The sequence below is a fragment of the Canis lupus genome, chromosome 8 (genome assembly GCF_048164855.1).
Source record: "Canis lupus baileyi chromosome 8, mCanLup2.hap1, whole genome shotgun sequence".
Classification (NCBI taxonomy): domain Eukaryota; kingdom Metazoa; phylum Chordata; class Mammalia; order Carnivora; family Canidae; genus Canis; species Canis lupus.
In genome coordinates, this window is record NC_132845.1 from 60,217,950 (window position 1) to 60,233,937 (window position 15,988).

The 15,988-nt window shown below is 49.6% G+C and overlaps 2 protein-coding genes and 1 long non-coding RNA gene across 7 annotated transcripts; 1 reads left to right on the plus strand and 2 right to left on the minus strand.

The window, feature by feature from the left end:
- Positions 1-2,064: 2,064 nt before the first annotated feature.
- Positions 2,065-11,577, plus strand: PHKG2 (phosphorylase kinase catalytic subunit gamma 2). Of its 2 annotated transcripts, none has more exons than XM_072836531.1 (10): positions 2,065-2,206; positions 2,548-2,660; positions 6,694-6,869; positions 7,146-7,200; positions 8,292-8,357; positions 8,441-8,604; positions 10,387-10,477; positions 10,577-10,730; positions 10,803-10,928; positions 11,012-11,577. In XM_072836531.1, the coding sequence occupies exons 2-10, from the start codon at positions 2,566-2,568 to the stop codon at positions 11,303-11,305; spliced, it is 1,221 nt and encodes a 406-aa protein (XP_072692632.1). In that variant the 5' UTR covers positions 2,065-2,206; positions 2,548-2,565; the 3' UTR covers positions 11,306-11,577. The 2 variants fall into 2 exon arrangements, with proteins under 2 accessions (XP_072692632.1, XP_072692633.1); XM_072836532.1 differs by having other exon boundaries at positions 2,104-2,134.
- LOC140638728 (uncharacterized) lies at positions 2,409-5,968 on the minus strand. The gene is made up of 2 exons (XR_012035716.1): positions 5,244-5,968; positions 2,409-2,725 (listed from the first exon to the last, which is right to left on the minus strand). It is a non-coding gene; the product is annotated as an uncharacterized lncRNA (long non-coding RNA).
- Positions 10,194-15,978, minus strand: CFAP119 (cilia and flagella associated protein 119). Of its 4 annotated transcripts, none has more exons than XM_072836533.1 (9): positions 15,368-15,978; positions 14,805-14,836; positions 14,207-14,272; positions 13,875-14,044; positions 13,244-13,314; positions 12,961-13,077; positions 12,809-12,878; positions 12,635-12,728; positions 10,194-11,871 (listed from the first exon to the last, which is right to left on the minus strand). In XM_072836533.1, exons 1-9 carry the CDS (start codon positions 15,581-15,583, stop codon positions 11,529-11,531), a joined length of 1,179 nt encoding a protein of 392 aa, XP_072692634.1. In that variant the 5' UTR covers positions 15,584-15,978; the 3' UTR covers positions 10,194-11,528. The 4 variants fall into 4 exon arrangements, with proteins under 4 accessions (XP_072692634.1, XP_072692636.1, XP_072692635.1 ...); XM_072836535.1 differs by having other exon boundaries at positions 15,451-15,592; XM_072836534.1 differs by having other exon boundaries at positions 11,648-11,871; positions 12,645-12,728; positions 15,368-15,957.
- Between the last annotated feature and the right edge of the window lie 10 nt (positions 15,979-15,988).

Below are 15,988 nucleotides of genomic sequence, written 5' to 3' on the forward strand. Positions count from 1 at the left end.
GCTCCCCACTGAGCTGGGAGCCCACTGGGCTCGATTCAGGTCTCTATCAAGGGACCCTAGAATCATGATCTGAGCTGAAGGCAGACTCTTAGCCAACTGAGCCACCCAAGCGCCTCTTACCACATTTGTTTTAGATCATTCTAAGTACACATACTATTTTTGCAGAGCCATTGGAAAGTATGTGGAAGGCCCTTCGTTCCTAAATTCTTACAATTTTTAGTGCCAATACGGTCTCAGATTGTTTTTTAGTTCGTTTTGTTATATCCATTACTGTCATCCTTCTTAAAATATTTGGTTGAGGTATAATTTACATGAAGTAAAGTGCACAGGTTTTTTTTTTTTTTTTCTTTTTTAAAGATTTTATTTATTCATGAGAGACACGGAGAAAGAGAGGCAGAGATACAGGCAGAGGGAGAAGCAGGCTCCATGCAGGGAGCCCAATGTGGGACTCGATCCAGGTACTCTGGGATCAGGCCCTGAGCTGAAGGCAGACACTCAACTGCTGAGCCACCGAGGTGTCCCAAGTGCACAGATCTTAAGTGTGTATCTTGGTGCATGTTTCATATGAACCCATTGGTATAACTACCTACGTGAATAGAATGTTTCTAGCACATTAGAAGGCTCCCCATGGCCCTCTCAGTCTGATTATTCTTTTTGTTCCTGACTTTGGCTGGTGGAAATTGCATCAACCTGGTTCTTGTGTCCTAATAACTACCCACATTTCTTCACTTGCTTTCTGGTACAAATTATTCCAGGCTCATCTTATACTTTCTCTGCTCCAGCCTGGGAATTGGCCATTTCTCCCAAGGAGTCCTAGTTCCTTGAACTGGAGACTGTTATTTTGAAATCAGTATCTGTACTAGTTGTGCTTATACTCCAGAGATGTTCCTGCTTCTAAGCTCTTTCAGAGGTTAGAGATAGAAAATATCTAATTTAATCTTTTAAATCTATTTTTAAAATCATGCCTCCAATTTGTCATAAGTTTCCTTTCCCCATCCCAAATTCCATAGTCCCACAGTAAGAACCTTGACTGCCAAATACATCAATGTTTATTCATTTGCAAATATATATATATATATCCACTTGCTAAATTTCTGAATAATTATCCCATTATACTACTAAACAGTAGGCCTACTAAGTTTAAGGTTCCTTTGCAATTTCTTTTTAGATTGATAGTATAAAGTCAAAGTAGTCCATTAAAAAGTTACTTGGATTCGTTTTTCTCTTATACGGTTGCAATCCCAAGGTGACATTTCTAAGATCGAAGATTAAATGAATTCATTCTGTGCCTCTTTTGCTGGAACATAACTTCCACAAAGGTAAGGACTCCCTCACCCCACCCCCACCCTACTGCTGATAGTTTAGCGTTTAGACGCTCAGCAAATATTTATTGAATGACTAGGTGAACGCCAGGGTTGAGCTGTGCACTGGAAAGGCTTATGAAGTAAGTCGATTCTGGCAGTTTCTTACAACTCTGCAGGTGCAAGCTTAGAAAAGAGTGGACACACCCCAAGGCTTTTGGGAGATGGTGGTGGAAGACTGGGAAAACGTGTAACCCCAGGCGGTGAGCACGAGGGCTTTGGAGGTATTCCAAAATCGGAGCAGCCAGAGGACTAAGAAGCCTCTTCTGGGGGATGGGCCGTGGTTTGTCCAAGTCCGCATCAGGTAGCAAGTTGGAGCCAAGCTTTGCGCTACGAGTGTTTCAAAGCTGGAGGCGGCCCCTCAAAGCATGCATTTTGGATCAGGCTGCCAATTTCTAAAAGAGCCGAATTCGGATAGTGATGCTAGGAGGAGAATGAGGGAGCCATGCCCAAGTCAGGGAACCAGAGGCACAGCGAGTCGGACGTCCTAGGTACACAGATGTCAGACTTCCGGGTAAACCTAACTTCCGGGTCCCGTTCCGGGCCTACAACCCCAGTATCCAATAAGCTCCGCCCTCTGCTGTCCCCTGCCCTAGCGTCTCAGCCTTAGGGCTCCAACGCCCGCGCCAGCCTCGCGACTCTCCGCTTCCTATTGGGCTGCCAGTTTCCAATCGGAAGGGTTTTTGAACCTCAGTCTTCAGGCGGCGCTGGCCATTGGCGGACAGGATGGGGGCGGGGCTTGGGGGTCGTTGCCGGCGCCACCCGGGGGTAAGGTAAGGGACGAGAAGCGAACCCCGCGACCGAGCGGCCTCGCGTCGACCTGGCTTCTTTATCCTCCCCCGCGGGTGAGCCTGCGCGAGACCCCGCGCCCCCTCCCAGCACCCACCCAAGTGCGCCTGCGCAGCAACAGCCACCTACCAGTGTGCCCCTTCCCTTCTTCCTCCGCACCTTCTCCCTTTCCCTTCCCCGCCCCCCTCCCTGCCCTGACACCCCTCCCGCCCTAGTCTAGGCCCTTTTGTAGGGTCTCCCCAGCCCTCATCCTTACCCCACCCCGTCCCCATCCCCGAAGATCCTGGCGCCCCAGCCACAAGGGCTGCGCTTCCGCGAGCCGCGATGTGCGTCCTCCCAGAGCCTTTGGGCCTCACTGCCCTCACTGCCCTCACTGCCCTCCGTTTCCTCCACACAGGCCCCCACCACCTTCAGAATGACGCTGGACGTGGGGCCGGAGGATGAGCTGCCCGACTGGGCTGCGGCCAAAGAGTTTTACCAGAAGTACGACCCTAAGGACGTCATTGGCAGGTAAGGCTTAAGCCACGGAAACAAGATGTGCAGAATACACGGTTCCCTCGGAGTGCTGGATAGTTCTAAATAGGAGAGAACAGTGGTTAGTAGAGGAACATTTGGTGATTAAACTCTTCCTCTGGGTCAACCCCCATTTCTTCCAAATTCACTCATTTATGTGTTCAACAAAGTTAAAAAAGGTACTGTCCGCCAGACACAAAGCTAAACACAGGGCGGGTAGGGGAGATGTTTTATGCCTTAGAGGTGAAGTGATTGAAAAAGACCCATGAACATTCAAGTAGTATCAGGTTGTGTGTGATCAGGCTCAGAAAATCACAGCTTTCCACAAGGGGTGCTATTTGGGTCTTGAAAGGTGAGTAGGAGTTCAGAGCCTGGAAGGAAGTCCACACCTATAGAGACAGTGGCAGGTAACATGTATTCATCAAAGGTTTCCGAAGCACGTCCAGTGTGCTGGGTGCAGTGTGCAAGGCACTGGGGATACAAGACCCATATGTTTTCTGTTCTGGAGTTTCTATTGCAGTTATAGAGACCGATAAACACAAAAACAAACAAACAAAAAGGCCTTCATATGCTCAGATGATGGAATGAGAGTAATGAACAGGACTGAGACTTGAAAGATGGGAATGAATAGGTTGTGAGCTGAGTCAGGATGTATTTGGGACCGAGGGAACAGCACATGCAAAGGCACAGACAAGAAAGGGCCTATTCAAGCAATAGGTAGAAGATCATGGTGACTAGAACGTAGTAAGAGTGGAACAAGATGGAGGAAATTAAGTCAGAGAGGTAAATAGAGGTTAGATTATGTAGGGCCTTATGCCAGAATGAAGAATTTAGATTTTATTCTAATGAAACTGGTGGTTTCAAACAGCACAGTAACATGACCTCATTTACATTTCTGTGATTTGGGGGGTAGGAGCTTAGCCTTTCTGTGCCTCAGTTTCACCATTTAAATTGGGAATAAAAATATATTCCACCTTGTAGGTTGCTGTGAGGGTGGTAAGAATTAATATGATAGTCTTAGAACACTTCCTGGCACATGGTAAATGCTCAACCCAAGTGTGTTAATACATTTTTAAAAAATCATTCTGGTTCTTTTGTAGAGAATAAATAAGGGAGGGACAAGAATGGATGTATAGAGACCAGTTAGGAAGCTGTTGATTGATTTGGGCAAGAATTGGTGATGGTTTAGGTTAGAATGTGGTGGTAGAGACAGGGAGAAATGGATAGATTGAGGTGATGATTTGGAGAGAGACTGATATAGTTTCCTGAGAGACTGGATATGGGCCATGAGAGGAAGGGAAAGAAACAAAAATAAGGTCTAAGCTATGGGTTTGAGCACTTGAGTACCATTTTCTGAAATGAAGAAGATTGAGGTGGATCAGATTGCTGGGAGGGCCAAGCATATCAAGAGTTCAGTTATGGAAATGTTAAGTTTGAGATATACAACTGGAGCTGTCAAATGGGTACATGTGTCTACAACTCGAGAGAGAGTGGACTAGAGCAATAAATTTGGGAGGCATTAGCATACAGATAGTAGCTGGCGAGAAAATATATGGAGACAGTGAAAGGGGCCTAGGTTCAGGCCCTGGAGCATTGTTACCAGTAAGGAGTTAAGAGAAGGAAGACTCAGCAAGGGGATACTAAGGAGATAGCATCTGTGAATTGGAAATAAAAACACAAAAAGAATGTGCTTTCAGGGATGCCTGGGTGGCTCAGTAGTTGAGTGTCTGCCTTCGGCTCAGGGTGTGATCCCAGGTGACTGGGATTGAGTCCCACATTGGGCTCCCTGCATGGAGCCAGCCTCTTCCTCTGCTTATTTCTCTGCTTCCCTTCTCTGCTATGTCTCATGAATAAATAAATAAATAAAATCTTTAAGATTTTATCCCTGGTCTCCTCTGTGTTTTCCCTTTGTTTCTCCTGCATGGTTAATTATCTGCACACTCTCACTAAATGACTTCCCAGAATACCAGTTTCTTCACGTATAAAGGTCTGAAGCCTTAAAAGAGCTTGCCACATTCTAGAAATTGGTGATAAGTTACAAGTCAACGAAGCAAAGATTGAATAGCAGAGACAAAGCCAAAAATGAGGCTGAAAAGAAAGTGGAAGGCCTTAAATGACAGGTGAAGGAACTGGGATTTGACTTCTATCTCGCAGGTAATAGGGAATATGGAGAGAAAACAATTTTGAGTGCCCTCCATAGTTAACTATAATGTTGAAATTATTAGGTCTCATTTAGAAAGAGCACAGTTGGCTCTAGGGGTCCTGCTGAGGAATGTAGGAACGCTCAGAACTTAGGGGATTTAAGCCGGAAAGTTTTTAAGCAATGAATGACATGATTGGGACTATCATAAGAAGCTCATTCTGGAAGGAGTGCAGTGGATGGGTTGCAGTGGCTGAGACTGGAAGCAGGGAGATCAGTGGGGAGGCTGATATAGCTGTGGGGGTGAAGTCCTAGGAAACAGATTTGAGAAAAACACAGAATGGAGTACACTGGTTGGATGTGGTGGATTGTGGAGGAGAGGAAAAAGCCAAGAATCATACCAAGATTTCTAGTTTGGGAATCTGATGGAGTGGCATTACCATTAATGGAGACCAGGGAATTAAAACTCTGAAGTGGCAGGACGCCTGGGTGGCTCAGTTTGTGAAGCATCTGCTTTTGGCTCAGCTCATGATCCTCAGAGTCCTGGGATGGAGCCCCGAGTTGGGCTTCCTGCTCAGTAAGGCCTACTTCTCCCTCTCCCTCTATGTGGTTGCACACTCACTTGTTCTCTCTGTCTGAAATAAATAAATGGATAATCTGAAGTGGCCTAGAGTAAGAGGGCAGAAAGTGGTGAGCATTGTAGGAGCTGGAACTTTCTTGTCCCACCTAAGATGGGAATTCAGATTTGAAAAGAACAACTCCGTGACCAAACAACACATTTGTGGTCTGTGTTTGGCTGGAGGGTCAGTGGTTTACATCTCTTGATGGAACCAGAGATGTGGATGACAGGCATTCTAAGCATAGGGAATTATGTAAGGGCAAGGAAGCAGTGAAGGGCAGCCAGGGAACCAGCACAGGAAATGTGGGTGTGAGGTCTGATCTTGGAGAGATTTGCACTTAGCCTGAGGTACTTGTAGGATCATAAGGAATTGGTGACAGGGGCACCTGGGTAGCTCAAGTAGTTAAGTGTCTGCCTTGGGCTTAGGTCATGATCTCAGGGTCCTGGGATCAAGCCTCACATCCGGCTCCCTGCTCAGCGGGGAACCTGTGTCTCCCTTTCCCTCTACTGCTCCCCCGTCCCTGCTCTCTCTCTGTCAAATAAATAACTTTTTTTTTTTTTAAAAGGAATTGACAGATTCCAAGCAAGTACATACCTATCTAGGACTTTCTCTTCACCATGCCAAATGGACTTTTCTGTTTTCCTCCTGTCTTTGGACATCTCTTTAAGATGTTGGCCACATTTCAGAGCCGGCAAAGTAGAAGTCCAGAGACCTACGTCAGTGGGACACTTGTTGGAGTTTAATTCATGGCAAATTTGGGACCTAAACCAAAATGATCCACTTCACAACTTTGGTTGTCCAGTCAATGGCCTAATATTTATTTGGACCCCCTTGTACTTGAGATATTATAGAACTTTGGGATTTAGATGTGGTAATCAGGGAAGTGAGTAAAATTTGGAGGGAGCCTTAGATCATTTCTTCCTGCTTTCTCCTTGTGGGATTGCAGGGGAAGGGGCAGGTTCTGGGTCTCAGTGTGGAGAGGACCTGCCTTGGCTTACCCATGCAGGGAGTGACAGAGACTAGATGTGAACCTAGGACCCCCAGCTGCCTTCCCTGTAAGCTTTGTGTTACACCTTGCTGGGTACCCAGGTTGCTTGCTGAGGCTACTGTGAAGCTACTGTAGGCCAGAGTGAGCTCCTTGGGAGGTTGTCTTGTTGTCCAGATGGGTCCTCAGAGTATGGTACAGTGGGTATGAGGATGGCAAGACTCCACTCTGTATGGAAGTGAGAGAGCAGGAGGCCCTGACTTGTGTGCTGTCTGACTCTGGCAGAGGAGTGAGCTCCGTGGTGCGCCGTTGCGTTCATCGAGCTACTGGCCATGAGTTTGCGGTGAAGATCATGGAGGTGACAGCTGAGCGACTAAGTCCTGAACAGCTAGAGGAGGTGCGAGAAGCCACGCGGCGAGAGACGCACATCCTTCGCCAGGTCGCCGGCCACCCCCACATCAGTGAGGCTGCATTCCCTGCTCCTATTAGCTGACAGCCACCTCCTGCTGGCCCTGCCCACAGCCCAGTTCACCCCAACACTGCCTCCGTGCCTCTGCTCCCTTTGTCATGGCTCTGCTCCACCTCAGAGTGTGGCCAGCCTTTGAGTCCCTACTGCCTCCTTTTGGTTCTCCTTCCTTCCCGGTAACAGCCCACAGCCAGCTTGGGGTGGAACGCCCCTTTAACACGCATCCGCTCCTTTCCATCTCCATATCTCTGCCTTTCTGCCTCTTTCCCAGTCACTCTCATCGATTCCTACGAGTCTTCTAGCTTCATGTTCCTGGTGTTTGACCTGTGAGTATCTCCCTGCCCTCATCTGAGAAGCCTTCTCCTCCCCTCTGTGCGTGGCCCTGGCCTGACAGTGCAGTGGGCTAAGACTCCCCTGGCTCACACCTTCCTGTGTGCCTGTGACCCTGGCCTCTCTCCCTAGGTGCCCTGATTAGTCAAGTTCGCCCAGAGTGTTAGTGACCAGCCAGTTAAAAAGGGTTTTCATGACCCCAGGGGTCACTGTCCCAGTTCCCCATGGTTATAAGATTGTCAGGGAAGAATAGGCTGTTTTAAGAACTGACTACTTATCAACAGCTCTCTCTCCCCCATTTCTTGCTGTTTAATACCTTGCATGGTGTTTATCTCTGCCCATTGATTCATATTCTGGGTAGTCTGAATCCGCGTGTGAGATGTTATACGATATAATATAAACCAGTACAAAGGTACTTCAAAAGAGAATGGTTTGAATAGCAAATATTTAAGGGAGACCCCTGGAAAATATTCACAAAGTATTCATACAGAAATGACCCTCTGCAAAAGTTGTGGGGTGAGGGGCAGTGGGAAGTGTCTGTCACCTCATCATGCAACTTTGCAGAACAATCATATGCACCCAAACACCTGATTTCGAGGATTGACTTAGAATTGCAATTATAACCTGGTTTTTAAAGACTAGATAAAAAGAAACAACTTTTTACTGTTACTAATTGTGAAATTTTGGTCCATGGTCTAAATAGATTCCCTTTAAAAGTAAACCCTCGTGTGATTGCAAAAAAAAAAAAAAAAAAAAAAAAAATTCCCTTTAAAAGGCCCTCTGTGAATACAATTACTCTCAAATAATGAGGACCTCCTGTAAATTACTGGCACAAGAAGGCACTTTTTCTTGCTAAACTAGCCCCCTCATGGCACAGTGCATGTATTTTTACTGCCAACCCCCTGGGCCAGCTGTCCCTGGCATCCTGTTCACTCTTGGAGCACTCTAATTGCTCATAAAAAAAAAAAAAAAAAAAAGAGGGGTGTCTCTTCACCAACCTCTTCCATGGTATTTTCTCTGCGTGCTGGCTTATTTTGTCAGCCCCCACAAAAGGTACACCTACCTCCCAACCCCTCCTATCCCTTAGGATGCGGAAGGGAGAGCTGTTTGACTATCTCACAGAGAAAGTGGCCCTCTCAGAAAAGGAGACCAGGTAATGACTGAGCTTGCTACCTTTGGGGTGATCAGGGGCTGGGGTGGGGTGGGGAGAAGCAGAGAAGACTGTGCCTCCCCCAGGTCCATCATGAGGTCTCTGCTGGAAGCAGTGAGCTTTCTCCATGCTAACAACATTGTGCACCGAGACTTGAAGCCTGAGAATATTCTCCTAGATGACAATATGCAGATCCGACTTTCAGATTTTGGGTTCTCCTGCCACCTGGAACCTGGCGAGAAGCTCCGAGGTGAGAGGTCCTGGTGCCCTGAGAGGCTTGGGAGGGTAGGAGACCCAGGCCTGAGGCTAGTTAGCCGGGTCTGACAGTGGAGTACCCAGCTACCAAGAAAAGGGGAGAAGTCAGTGAGCACTTGCCAAGGACCTTCTGGGTGCAAAGCCTTGTGTGCATTTCAGAGTGGGCTTTCTGGTCTGGGTGGGAGAGGGGACAGATTGTGGCACACGGCAGGTGAGGGACTATGTAGAGGAGGCCAGCGGGGAGCAGCACCTAGTTCAGCTGGAGGGACGCACAGAGCAGGGGGCTTCAGAGCTGGGCTGGTCCCATGAGGAAGAGGAGGGAGGAGGGTAACAGGACTCAGCTGCTTGTTTAGGTTTTGGTGGAGACAGGATCACAATGTGCTGCTTAGGTACTAGGAAGAGCCTGATGTGGCTAGACAGTGCTTCTCAACTGATGTGCTTGACACACCCATTGTTAATCCCTTTGTTGTGACTAATATCTTTAGCGCAAACGGGAAACTTCACAACATTTGACTGTGGACTCCTTAGAGCCAATAAACTCCTACTTTCCCTTAGCGGCTTTGCACTGTGCTGTTAACAGCTAAGGTTCACTGGGCACCACACTGAGTCTTTGGCTGGGTTCTTTAGATCCTCTCCACAACTCTTTGAGATAGAGTCTGTATCACCATTTTATAAATGGGCTTAAAGAAATGAGGGGACTTGCCCATAGTCAGGTAGCTGGGACTTGAATGTGGGCCATCTGACTCCAGAGTTCATCTTCTTAACATATGGACTTAATATGTTTGTCTTGTGAATGCTATGCTTTGTTTCCCTTTGGGCTTCCCCATACACTTTTCCTCATTCTGGAACCATCTTTGCCCCTGCTCCACACCAACCTCACCCTTGGCTTTGGCAATTCAGGTTTCACATTAAAGATCCAGGTCCAGTTAGATCCCTTGCTTTCTGTTCTGGTATCTTACTCTATCTTTCGTGTTCTCTTTCTGGTAGACAGCTTGGTAAGGGCACATCTAATTCACCAGTGTCTAGTATGGTGCTTGGTACGCGGTAGGCATTCTTAAATACCTTTTGTGGGGATGAATTTCCCAGGAGAGTCAGGCCTATTAAGGCCTATTAAGATTTCTTGGAAGTATGCCATGGAACAGTTTGGCAATTGCTGGGATGGAATCGGCGCCTGAAGTGGTAGAAACAGCTAAAAATAAGAGGTTCAGATCAAGTTGTGGAGTGCTTTGTGCTGTAGGAGTCTAGACTTGAGCCTGAGGCCACACGGGGGGGGGGGAGGGGGGGCAGGGAAAGGTTTTACCTAGTCTTAAGGGACTTACCTAGTATGTACCTTAAGAAATTCCATATGCCCACTCCTTCTCCTTGTTTGAGTGATGAGTCTGCTACACAGAATAGCAATCATAGGAGGAATCAGTTTGGGTAGAAAGGAACATAGAAAAGAGTAAAAATTCGTTTTCCTTATGTATTATGTACATAAAAACGTGGCAAAAAGTTAGGGAGTGGGAGGGTGGGTTGAAGGTGGCAAAAGATATGGTGGGGTAGGACCTTGAAGTCAATCCGAAAATCAGGTTTTTCCAGGAAGGCCACCAGGAACCTTGGTGGATATCTGAGTTGTTCAACAGGGATAGAGGGGCTAGGACAGCCCTCAGTGGAGGGCGAGCAGGAGCAGAATGGGAACACGTACGGCCCTGGCAGTGTTGAGGCTCCAGCAGAGGTCTGGAGTTATGGGCCTTTGAAGGAGCTGGTGGCATCCATCAATCTCAGCCTCTCTCCCCAGAGTTGTGTGGGACCCCAGGCTACCTAGCACCAGAGATCCTTAAATGCTCCATGGATGAGACCCACCCCGGCTACAGCAAGGAGGTTGACCTGTAAGTTTTTGGTCTCTCTGTTTCCTTCCTCCTTTGTGTCCCATTGTTTGACATATCTGCCTGGCACCTGGTCCTGCCTAACTTTGCTCTCTTTCCCAGCTGGGCCTGTGGGGTGATTTTGTTTACACTCCTGGCTGGCTCACCACCATTCTGGCACCGACGTCAGATCCTGATGTTACGCATGATCATGGAGGGCCAGTACCAGTTTAGTTCACCTGAGTGGGATGACCGTTCCAACACTGTAAAGGACCTGGTGAGCTGGGGCCATGAGAGGGCTAGGAAGGAGGCCCAAGAGCTGGCTCTCATGCTTTGGGGTTTCCCCTAGATCTCAAAGCTGCTACAGGTGGATCCTGAGGAGCGCCTGACAGCTGAGCAAGCCCTACAGCACCCCTTCTTTGAGCGTTGTGAAGGCAGCCAACCCTGGAACCTCACCCCCCGCCAGCGGTTCCGGGTAAGCCTGAGAGTGTCCGGGTCCCATGATCTTTCTCCTGTAGTGGATGCTCCACTGGAGCTCACACTGTCCCCTCTTCCCAGGTGGCAGTGTGGACTGTGCTTGCTGCTGGACGAGTGGCCTTAAGCACCCAGCGTGTCCGGCCACTGACCAAGAGTGCACTGTTGAGGGACCCTTATGCGCTGCGGCCAGTGCGGCGCCTCATTGACAGTTGTGCCTTCCGGCTCTATGGGCACTGGGTGAAGAAGGGTGAGCAACAGAACCGAGCCGCGCTCTTCCAGCACCAGCCCCCTGGGCCTTTTCCCATCATGGGCCCTGAAGAGGAGGGGGACTCAGCTGCTATCTCTGAGGAGGACGCCATGCTGGCACTGGGCTAGTGCTTCAGCCCTGGGGAACACCAGAATGCAGTACTCTCCGGGAGGAGGATTTTTATCATTCCAGCCCTTCTGGGCTTTGGCCACAGGCCCGCCTGCCTGGCAAGGCCCACCACTGCTCATACTACCATAAAGACCAGCCCTGTACACCTGTCCCCACCAGCCAGGGTTTTGGGATCAGAGTTGAGTTGGAAGGCAGCCACTCGCAACAGCATGCCTGGCCTTGTCAATGCTGCCTCTGCTGCATTTGCAATAAAATCTGCATGCTGGAGGGAGCCAGTGCCTGGTGTCTGGTGTCTGGCTTTAGTAGGGGAGCCCAGAAGGCGCTCAGGATGGGGGCGGGGATGAGGCTGCCCTGCCCAAGGCCTTTATTGAGAAAAATGCTGGGGGTCACTTGGTCTTGGTCTTGCCTTTGCCAGGAGGTAGCTGGAAGGGCTGCTCTAGTGTGGTCAGCTTGTTGTTGAGCCTCTCTTCGCTGGCCTGGAGCCGCTCCTCCATCAGCTGTTGGAGCTGCCTCAACTCCTTGTTCATCTGGGTCTTGATGTAGGCTCGTAGGATGGAGACCTGGCCTGCAGGTGCAGGGAAGAAGCGGCAGGTCAGAAATGCTGTGGGGCTGAGGAACTGACCCCTAGCTGGGTGCCCCTGGGAGCTACACAAGTAGCAGTGTAGCTTCTGTTCAGAAAAGGCTAGCTGGCCCTTCTATGGAGAGAGGTGGGGGAACTGGCCAGGCTAGACTCTCTGGATTGGTGATCAGCAGATAAGTGACCTTACAGAGGTGATTTAATCTTTGCATATCTCGGTTTCCTCTTGTGTACAGGGTAGATAGGATAGCACCTAGTGCCTAGGACTGAAGGAAGATTAAATGTAAAATGCTTAAAACAAGCCTGCCTAGCACCACAGTATTGCCAAATATGTGCTGTCTTTTTTTTTTTCTTTTTAAGATTATTTTAGAGAGAGGAGTGTGTGAATGCATGAATGGGAGGGGCAGAGTGAGAAAGAGAGACAATCTCAAGCACACTCTACAAGGAGCATGGAGCCCAACATGGGGCTCAATCTCCCGACCCTGAGCTTAGGACCTAAACTGAAACCAAGAATTGACCACTTAATCAACTGTGCCACTCAGGCACCCCTGTAATTGGTTTTATGATGATCCTTTCCTAGAGCTCCTGCTTCACCGCCAGGTACTGCACTCTTATTACCTGTTTGTCACCTTGGGCTTCTGCATAAGACATCATTTGGAGAAAGGACACTGTGCCTAAAACAGACCTGAAGTCCTGATGTACTCTTAAACCCTTCATTTTCTACCTGCCCAAAGTCACAGGGGATCCTAACCCGTCCTCACTTGGCTCTGGCTCTGGCTGGACCATGGTTTCTGCCTCCTCCTGTGGGGTGGCTTCCTGCTCCTCCACCTCCTCACCGCCTTTCTCTGCAGGCCAGAAGCAGAAAGAAGCTTCAGCCCCAGCCCCAGCCCCAGCCCCAGCCTTCTCCCTTACCCTTCTCCCTTACCCTTCTCTTCCTCTGGCCAGAGCGTGGGTGGCTGTAGCCCCATGTAAGTCAAAGACAGATCCAGCCGCACCTGTGAAGAGGAAGGAGGAGGGAGGCTGAGAGGACGACATCTGCACTGGGTGAAAGGGGGAGATGAAGGGTGGCCTCCGTACCTGGGGCGTGAAGACATATTTGTAGAGTTTGAAGTGGCGGAAGTAGGTGTTGACTACATAGTCTGCCAGGGCCAGCAGCTGTTCCTCCCTAAAGAGGTTGATACTGAAGGGGGGCCGCTGTGGGGATGATAGGGAGTTAGAGGGCTGACCACCTCCAAGAACCCTGACCTTTTCTCCAAGTGCCCGGCCATCTAAGCAGGCGGAGCCCCCTGCCTCTTCAGAGGAAGGTGAAGGTGCTAAGTGTGGGAGAAGGCAATGGAGATCCCATTCCAGGGGAACTGACCCTGACTCCATGGCAAAAAAGGACACTGGTGAAGTAGTGGTAACATTCCTCCACGTTGCCCAGTGGGGTTGCTGGGAGGGAAAGCAAGATGTGACAAGTTAGTCCCGTCCCAGATAACCATTTATTTCACTCATTCACCAGCTACTCATTAAGCATGAGCTTTGGAAGTCAACAGATCTAAGTTTAAGTCCTTGCTTGTTTCATTAACTCACTCAACGGATAGTACCCACAGTGCACCATTCTAGGCACCATCCTAGGCATTCTAGACAGGCGAGGTCCTGCCGTTAAGTGATATACGATAAAATAAGAAATATGCAATTTCAGCTCTTGTTAAACATTCTGCAGGAAATCTGTCCCAGGAAGAAAGTGGGAGGTGGAAGAGGAGCTATTTTATTGAGCACTGTGTTTCTATTTATGAATACTACCTACAGTATTTCTCAGAACAATCTCATAAAGTTGGTGCTGTGTATAAGGAAATGGTTTCACAGCTGAAATAACTTGTGTGTGGTGATACTGCTTGTGATGACAGAACAAAGATTGCAGGTGGTAATCCACTACTTCCTGTGGTCACTTGGACCATCCCAGCCTCCTCTGTCCCCTGGGCTCAAGCCCTTTGGTAGCCTTCTCTCACCAACACAGGCCTTATGAAGATCTTGGAGCAGAGCACAAGCTGTCGATGTCTGTTCCAGTGAGAAGCCCTGCTGGCGGCAGAAGATGAGTGCATGGGAGAAGAGGTCCAGGGTGATGGCATCCCGCAGGCTTTGCTCAGGATAGCCTAGCCCCAAGAGCTCAGCTAGCACCCTTGGGAGGGAGACAGGAAGGAGGGACTGAAGTAGCCTCCCTTCACCACCCCACACTGGTGCACCATGTGCTCTGGAGGCAGGCATTCATGCCTTCTCAGCCTAGCCCCCTTAGACTCCCCCAGGAGCCAGTTCCTCTGCTCGCCCCTGTGTCCCCCCATACTCCCTCATCTCCTCAGTGTTGGCTGTCTTCTCCAGCCTGTGCATGGAGTGGATGTCCAAATACTTCCTGTAATAAGAAAAGAGGAGAAAAGGTGTTGGTGGCCGTCAGGCATTAGTCTCATGACAGGGCTAGGATGGCTAAAACACTGGACTGGGAACCAGGAGACCTGAGTTTGAAGATTAGCCCTTCCACTACCCTCTCTGGGTATAACTTTCTTCATCTTTAAATAAGGGATATAAAATAAATAAATAAATAAGGGATATGGCTTAAACGAATTCTTACAATCCTCTTCATTTAGAAAGCTGAGGATTAGGAAACTTGAATTCTTGACTCTTCCACGCCCCATGTGGCTTCAGTGTCTTCATTTATACAGTGCTCCATAGCAGTCCATATTCCATTTACATCCTTAGTCTTTGGCTCTATCCTTCCCACCCACCCTCCTTCTTTGGCCTGGGGAGGCAGGAAGGCTCTACTTAACTTGGATAATTGCAGTTTCCTCATCTGTACAATGGGGAATGCCCTAGCTGTTTGACAGGACTGTTGGGGAGGAGTAATGCCAAGTGTAAAGTGTAACTTTTCCCCAAGACTTCACACTCACCACATGCAGATCCGGGGCTGGGGCAACGGCGGCTGCGGAGAGAAAGCGGATTGGGCAGGCGGAGCCGTGCTGTCCATGGCCCCAGTCCCTGACCCTTCGGGAATCTCCAGCGGGCCTGAGAACCTGCTAACTTGCCTTCTCATGTTAAAGGTTATGTATGAGCAACGCTGGCAGGCCGGGCTTCAAAAGGCCGTAAGTACTACTATTCATGAGCATTTAACAATCGGAGTCACACACCCCTGCCTCTTCACCAAGGCACCCAGGAAACGTCTTGAACGTTAATAAGCATAAGGACGGGGGATCCCTGGGTGGCGCAGCGGTTTGGCGCCTGCCTTTGGCCCAGGGCACAATCCTGGAGACCCAGGATCGAATCCCGCGTCGGGCTCCCTGCGTGGAGCCTGCTTCTCCCTCTGCCTGTGTCTCTGCCTCTCTGTCTCTCTCTGTGTGACTATCATGAATAAATAAATAAAATCTTAAAAAAAAAAAAATAAGCATAAGGACGGTGGCACCCTGCCGGGAAGCCCTTCTACAAACATGAGCGGACCACTCTGTCCCGCCCTCACCGGGAACAAGTTGGCTGCAGGATCTTCATCCGCTGCTACCGAGGCCGCGGTGCCGGCCGCGGTCCCGGACTCGGTCCGCACACCTGTTGCTATCCGCGTGACGGACTCCTCCATAGAGCTGAGGTCCTTCTCGAGTTCCCGCTGCAGTTCGGAGGGCTGTTCAAACTCCGACTGCATCTTCAGCCCCATGAATTGGCTAGACTTCTGGCGGATCATCTCGTCGCTCTTCCTCGTCACGGGTCACCACAGGCTGTGTCCCGCCCGGGTCCTGGGAAAGCCGGTTCTGGGGCCGGGACTGACTGCCAAGCCCTCCCTCCAGCGACGCCTCAGCCAATCTACGCCGCAGAGAGGCCGGTGTAACCAATCCGCAGGGGGCGTCTCCCTCCGTCTCAACGGCGACCGTTGCTAAGGGAGCTCGTGGTGGGAGGGAGCAAGGGTAGGACGCTCGCCAATCAGTGAGAAGGAAATGCACATGCGCAATAAGTTTCAGGCGCCGTCTGGGTGCCCTGGCTTCAAAGCGGCTAACAGGATGCCGGTGATGCCCTTAGAGCTAGGGGTTGTGAGTGTGGTGTCAGTTGCCACGGGAACTGTCTACTGGCCAATCACTGGGAGAGAGAGGAG

Bases quoted from the DNA above. Each gene is read 5' to 3' on its own strand.
- PHKG2 (XM_072836531.1), top strand. From the start codon at position 2,566: ATGACGCTGGACGTGGGGCCGGAGGATGAGCTGCCCGACTGGGCTGCG. The intron at 6,870-7,145 runs GTGAGGCTGCAT...CCTCTTTCCCAG, and splicing joins CGCCGGCCACCCCCACATCA to TCACTCTCATCGATTCCTAC. The intron at 8,605-10,386 runs GTGAGAGGTCCT...CTCTCTCCCCAG, and splicing joins ACCTGGCGAGAAGCTCCGAG to AGTTGTGTGGGACCCCAGGC.
- CFAP119 (XM_072836533.1), bottom strand. From the start codon at position 15,583: ATGATCCGCCAGAAGTCTAGCCAATTCATGGGGCTGAAGATGCAGTCG. The intron at 14,273-14,804 runs GTGAGTGTGAAG...TTCTTATTACAG, and splicing joins CAGCCCCGGATCTGCATGTG to GAAGTATTTGGACATCCACT. The intron at 13,078-13,243 runs GTCAGTTCCCCT...TCATCCCCACAG, and splicing joins TTTTTTGCCATGGAGTCAGG to CGGCCCCCCTTCAGTATCAA.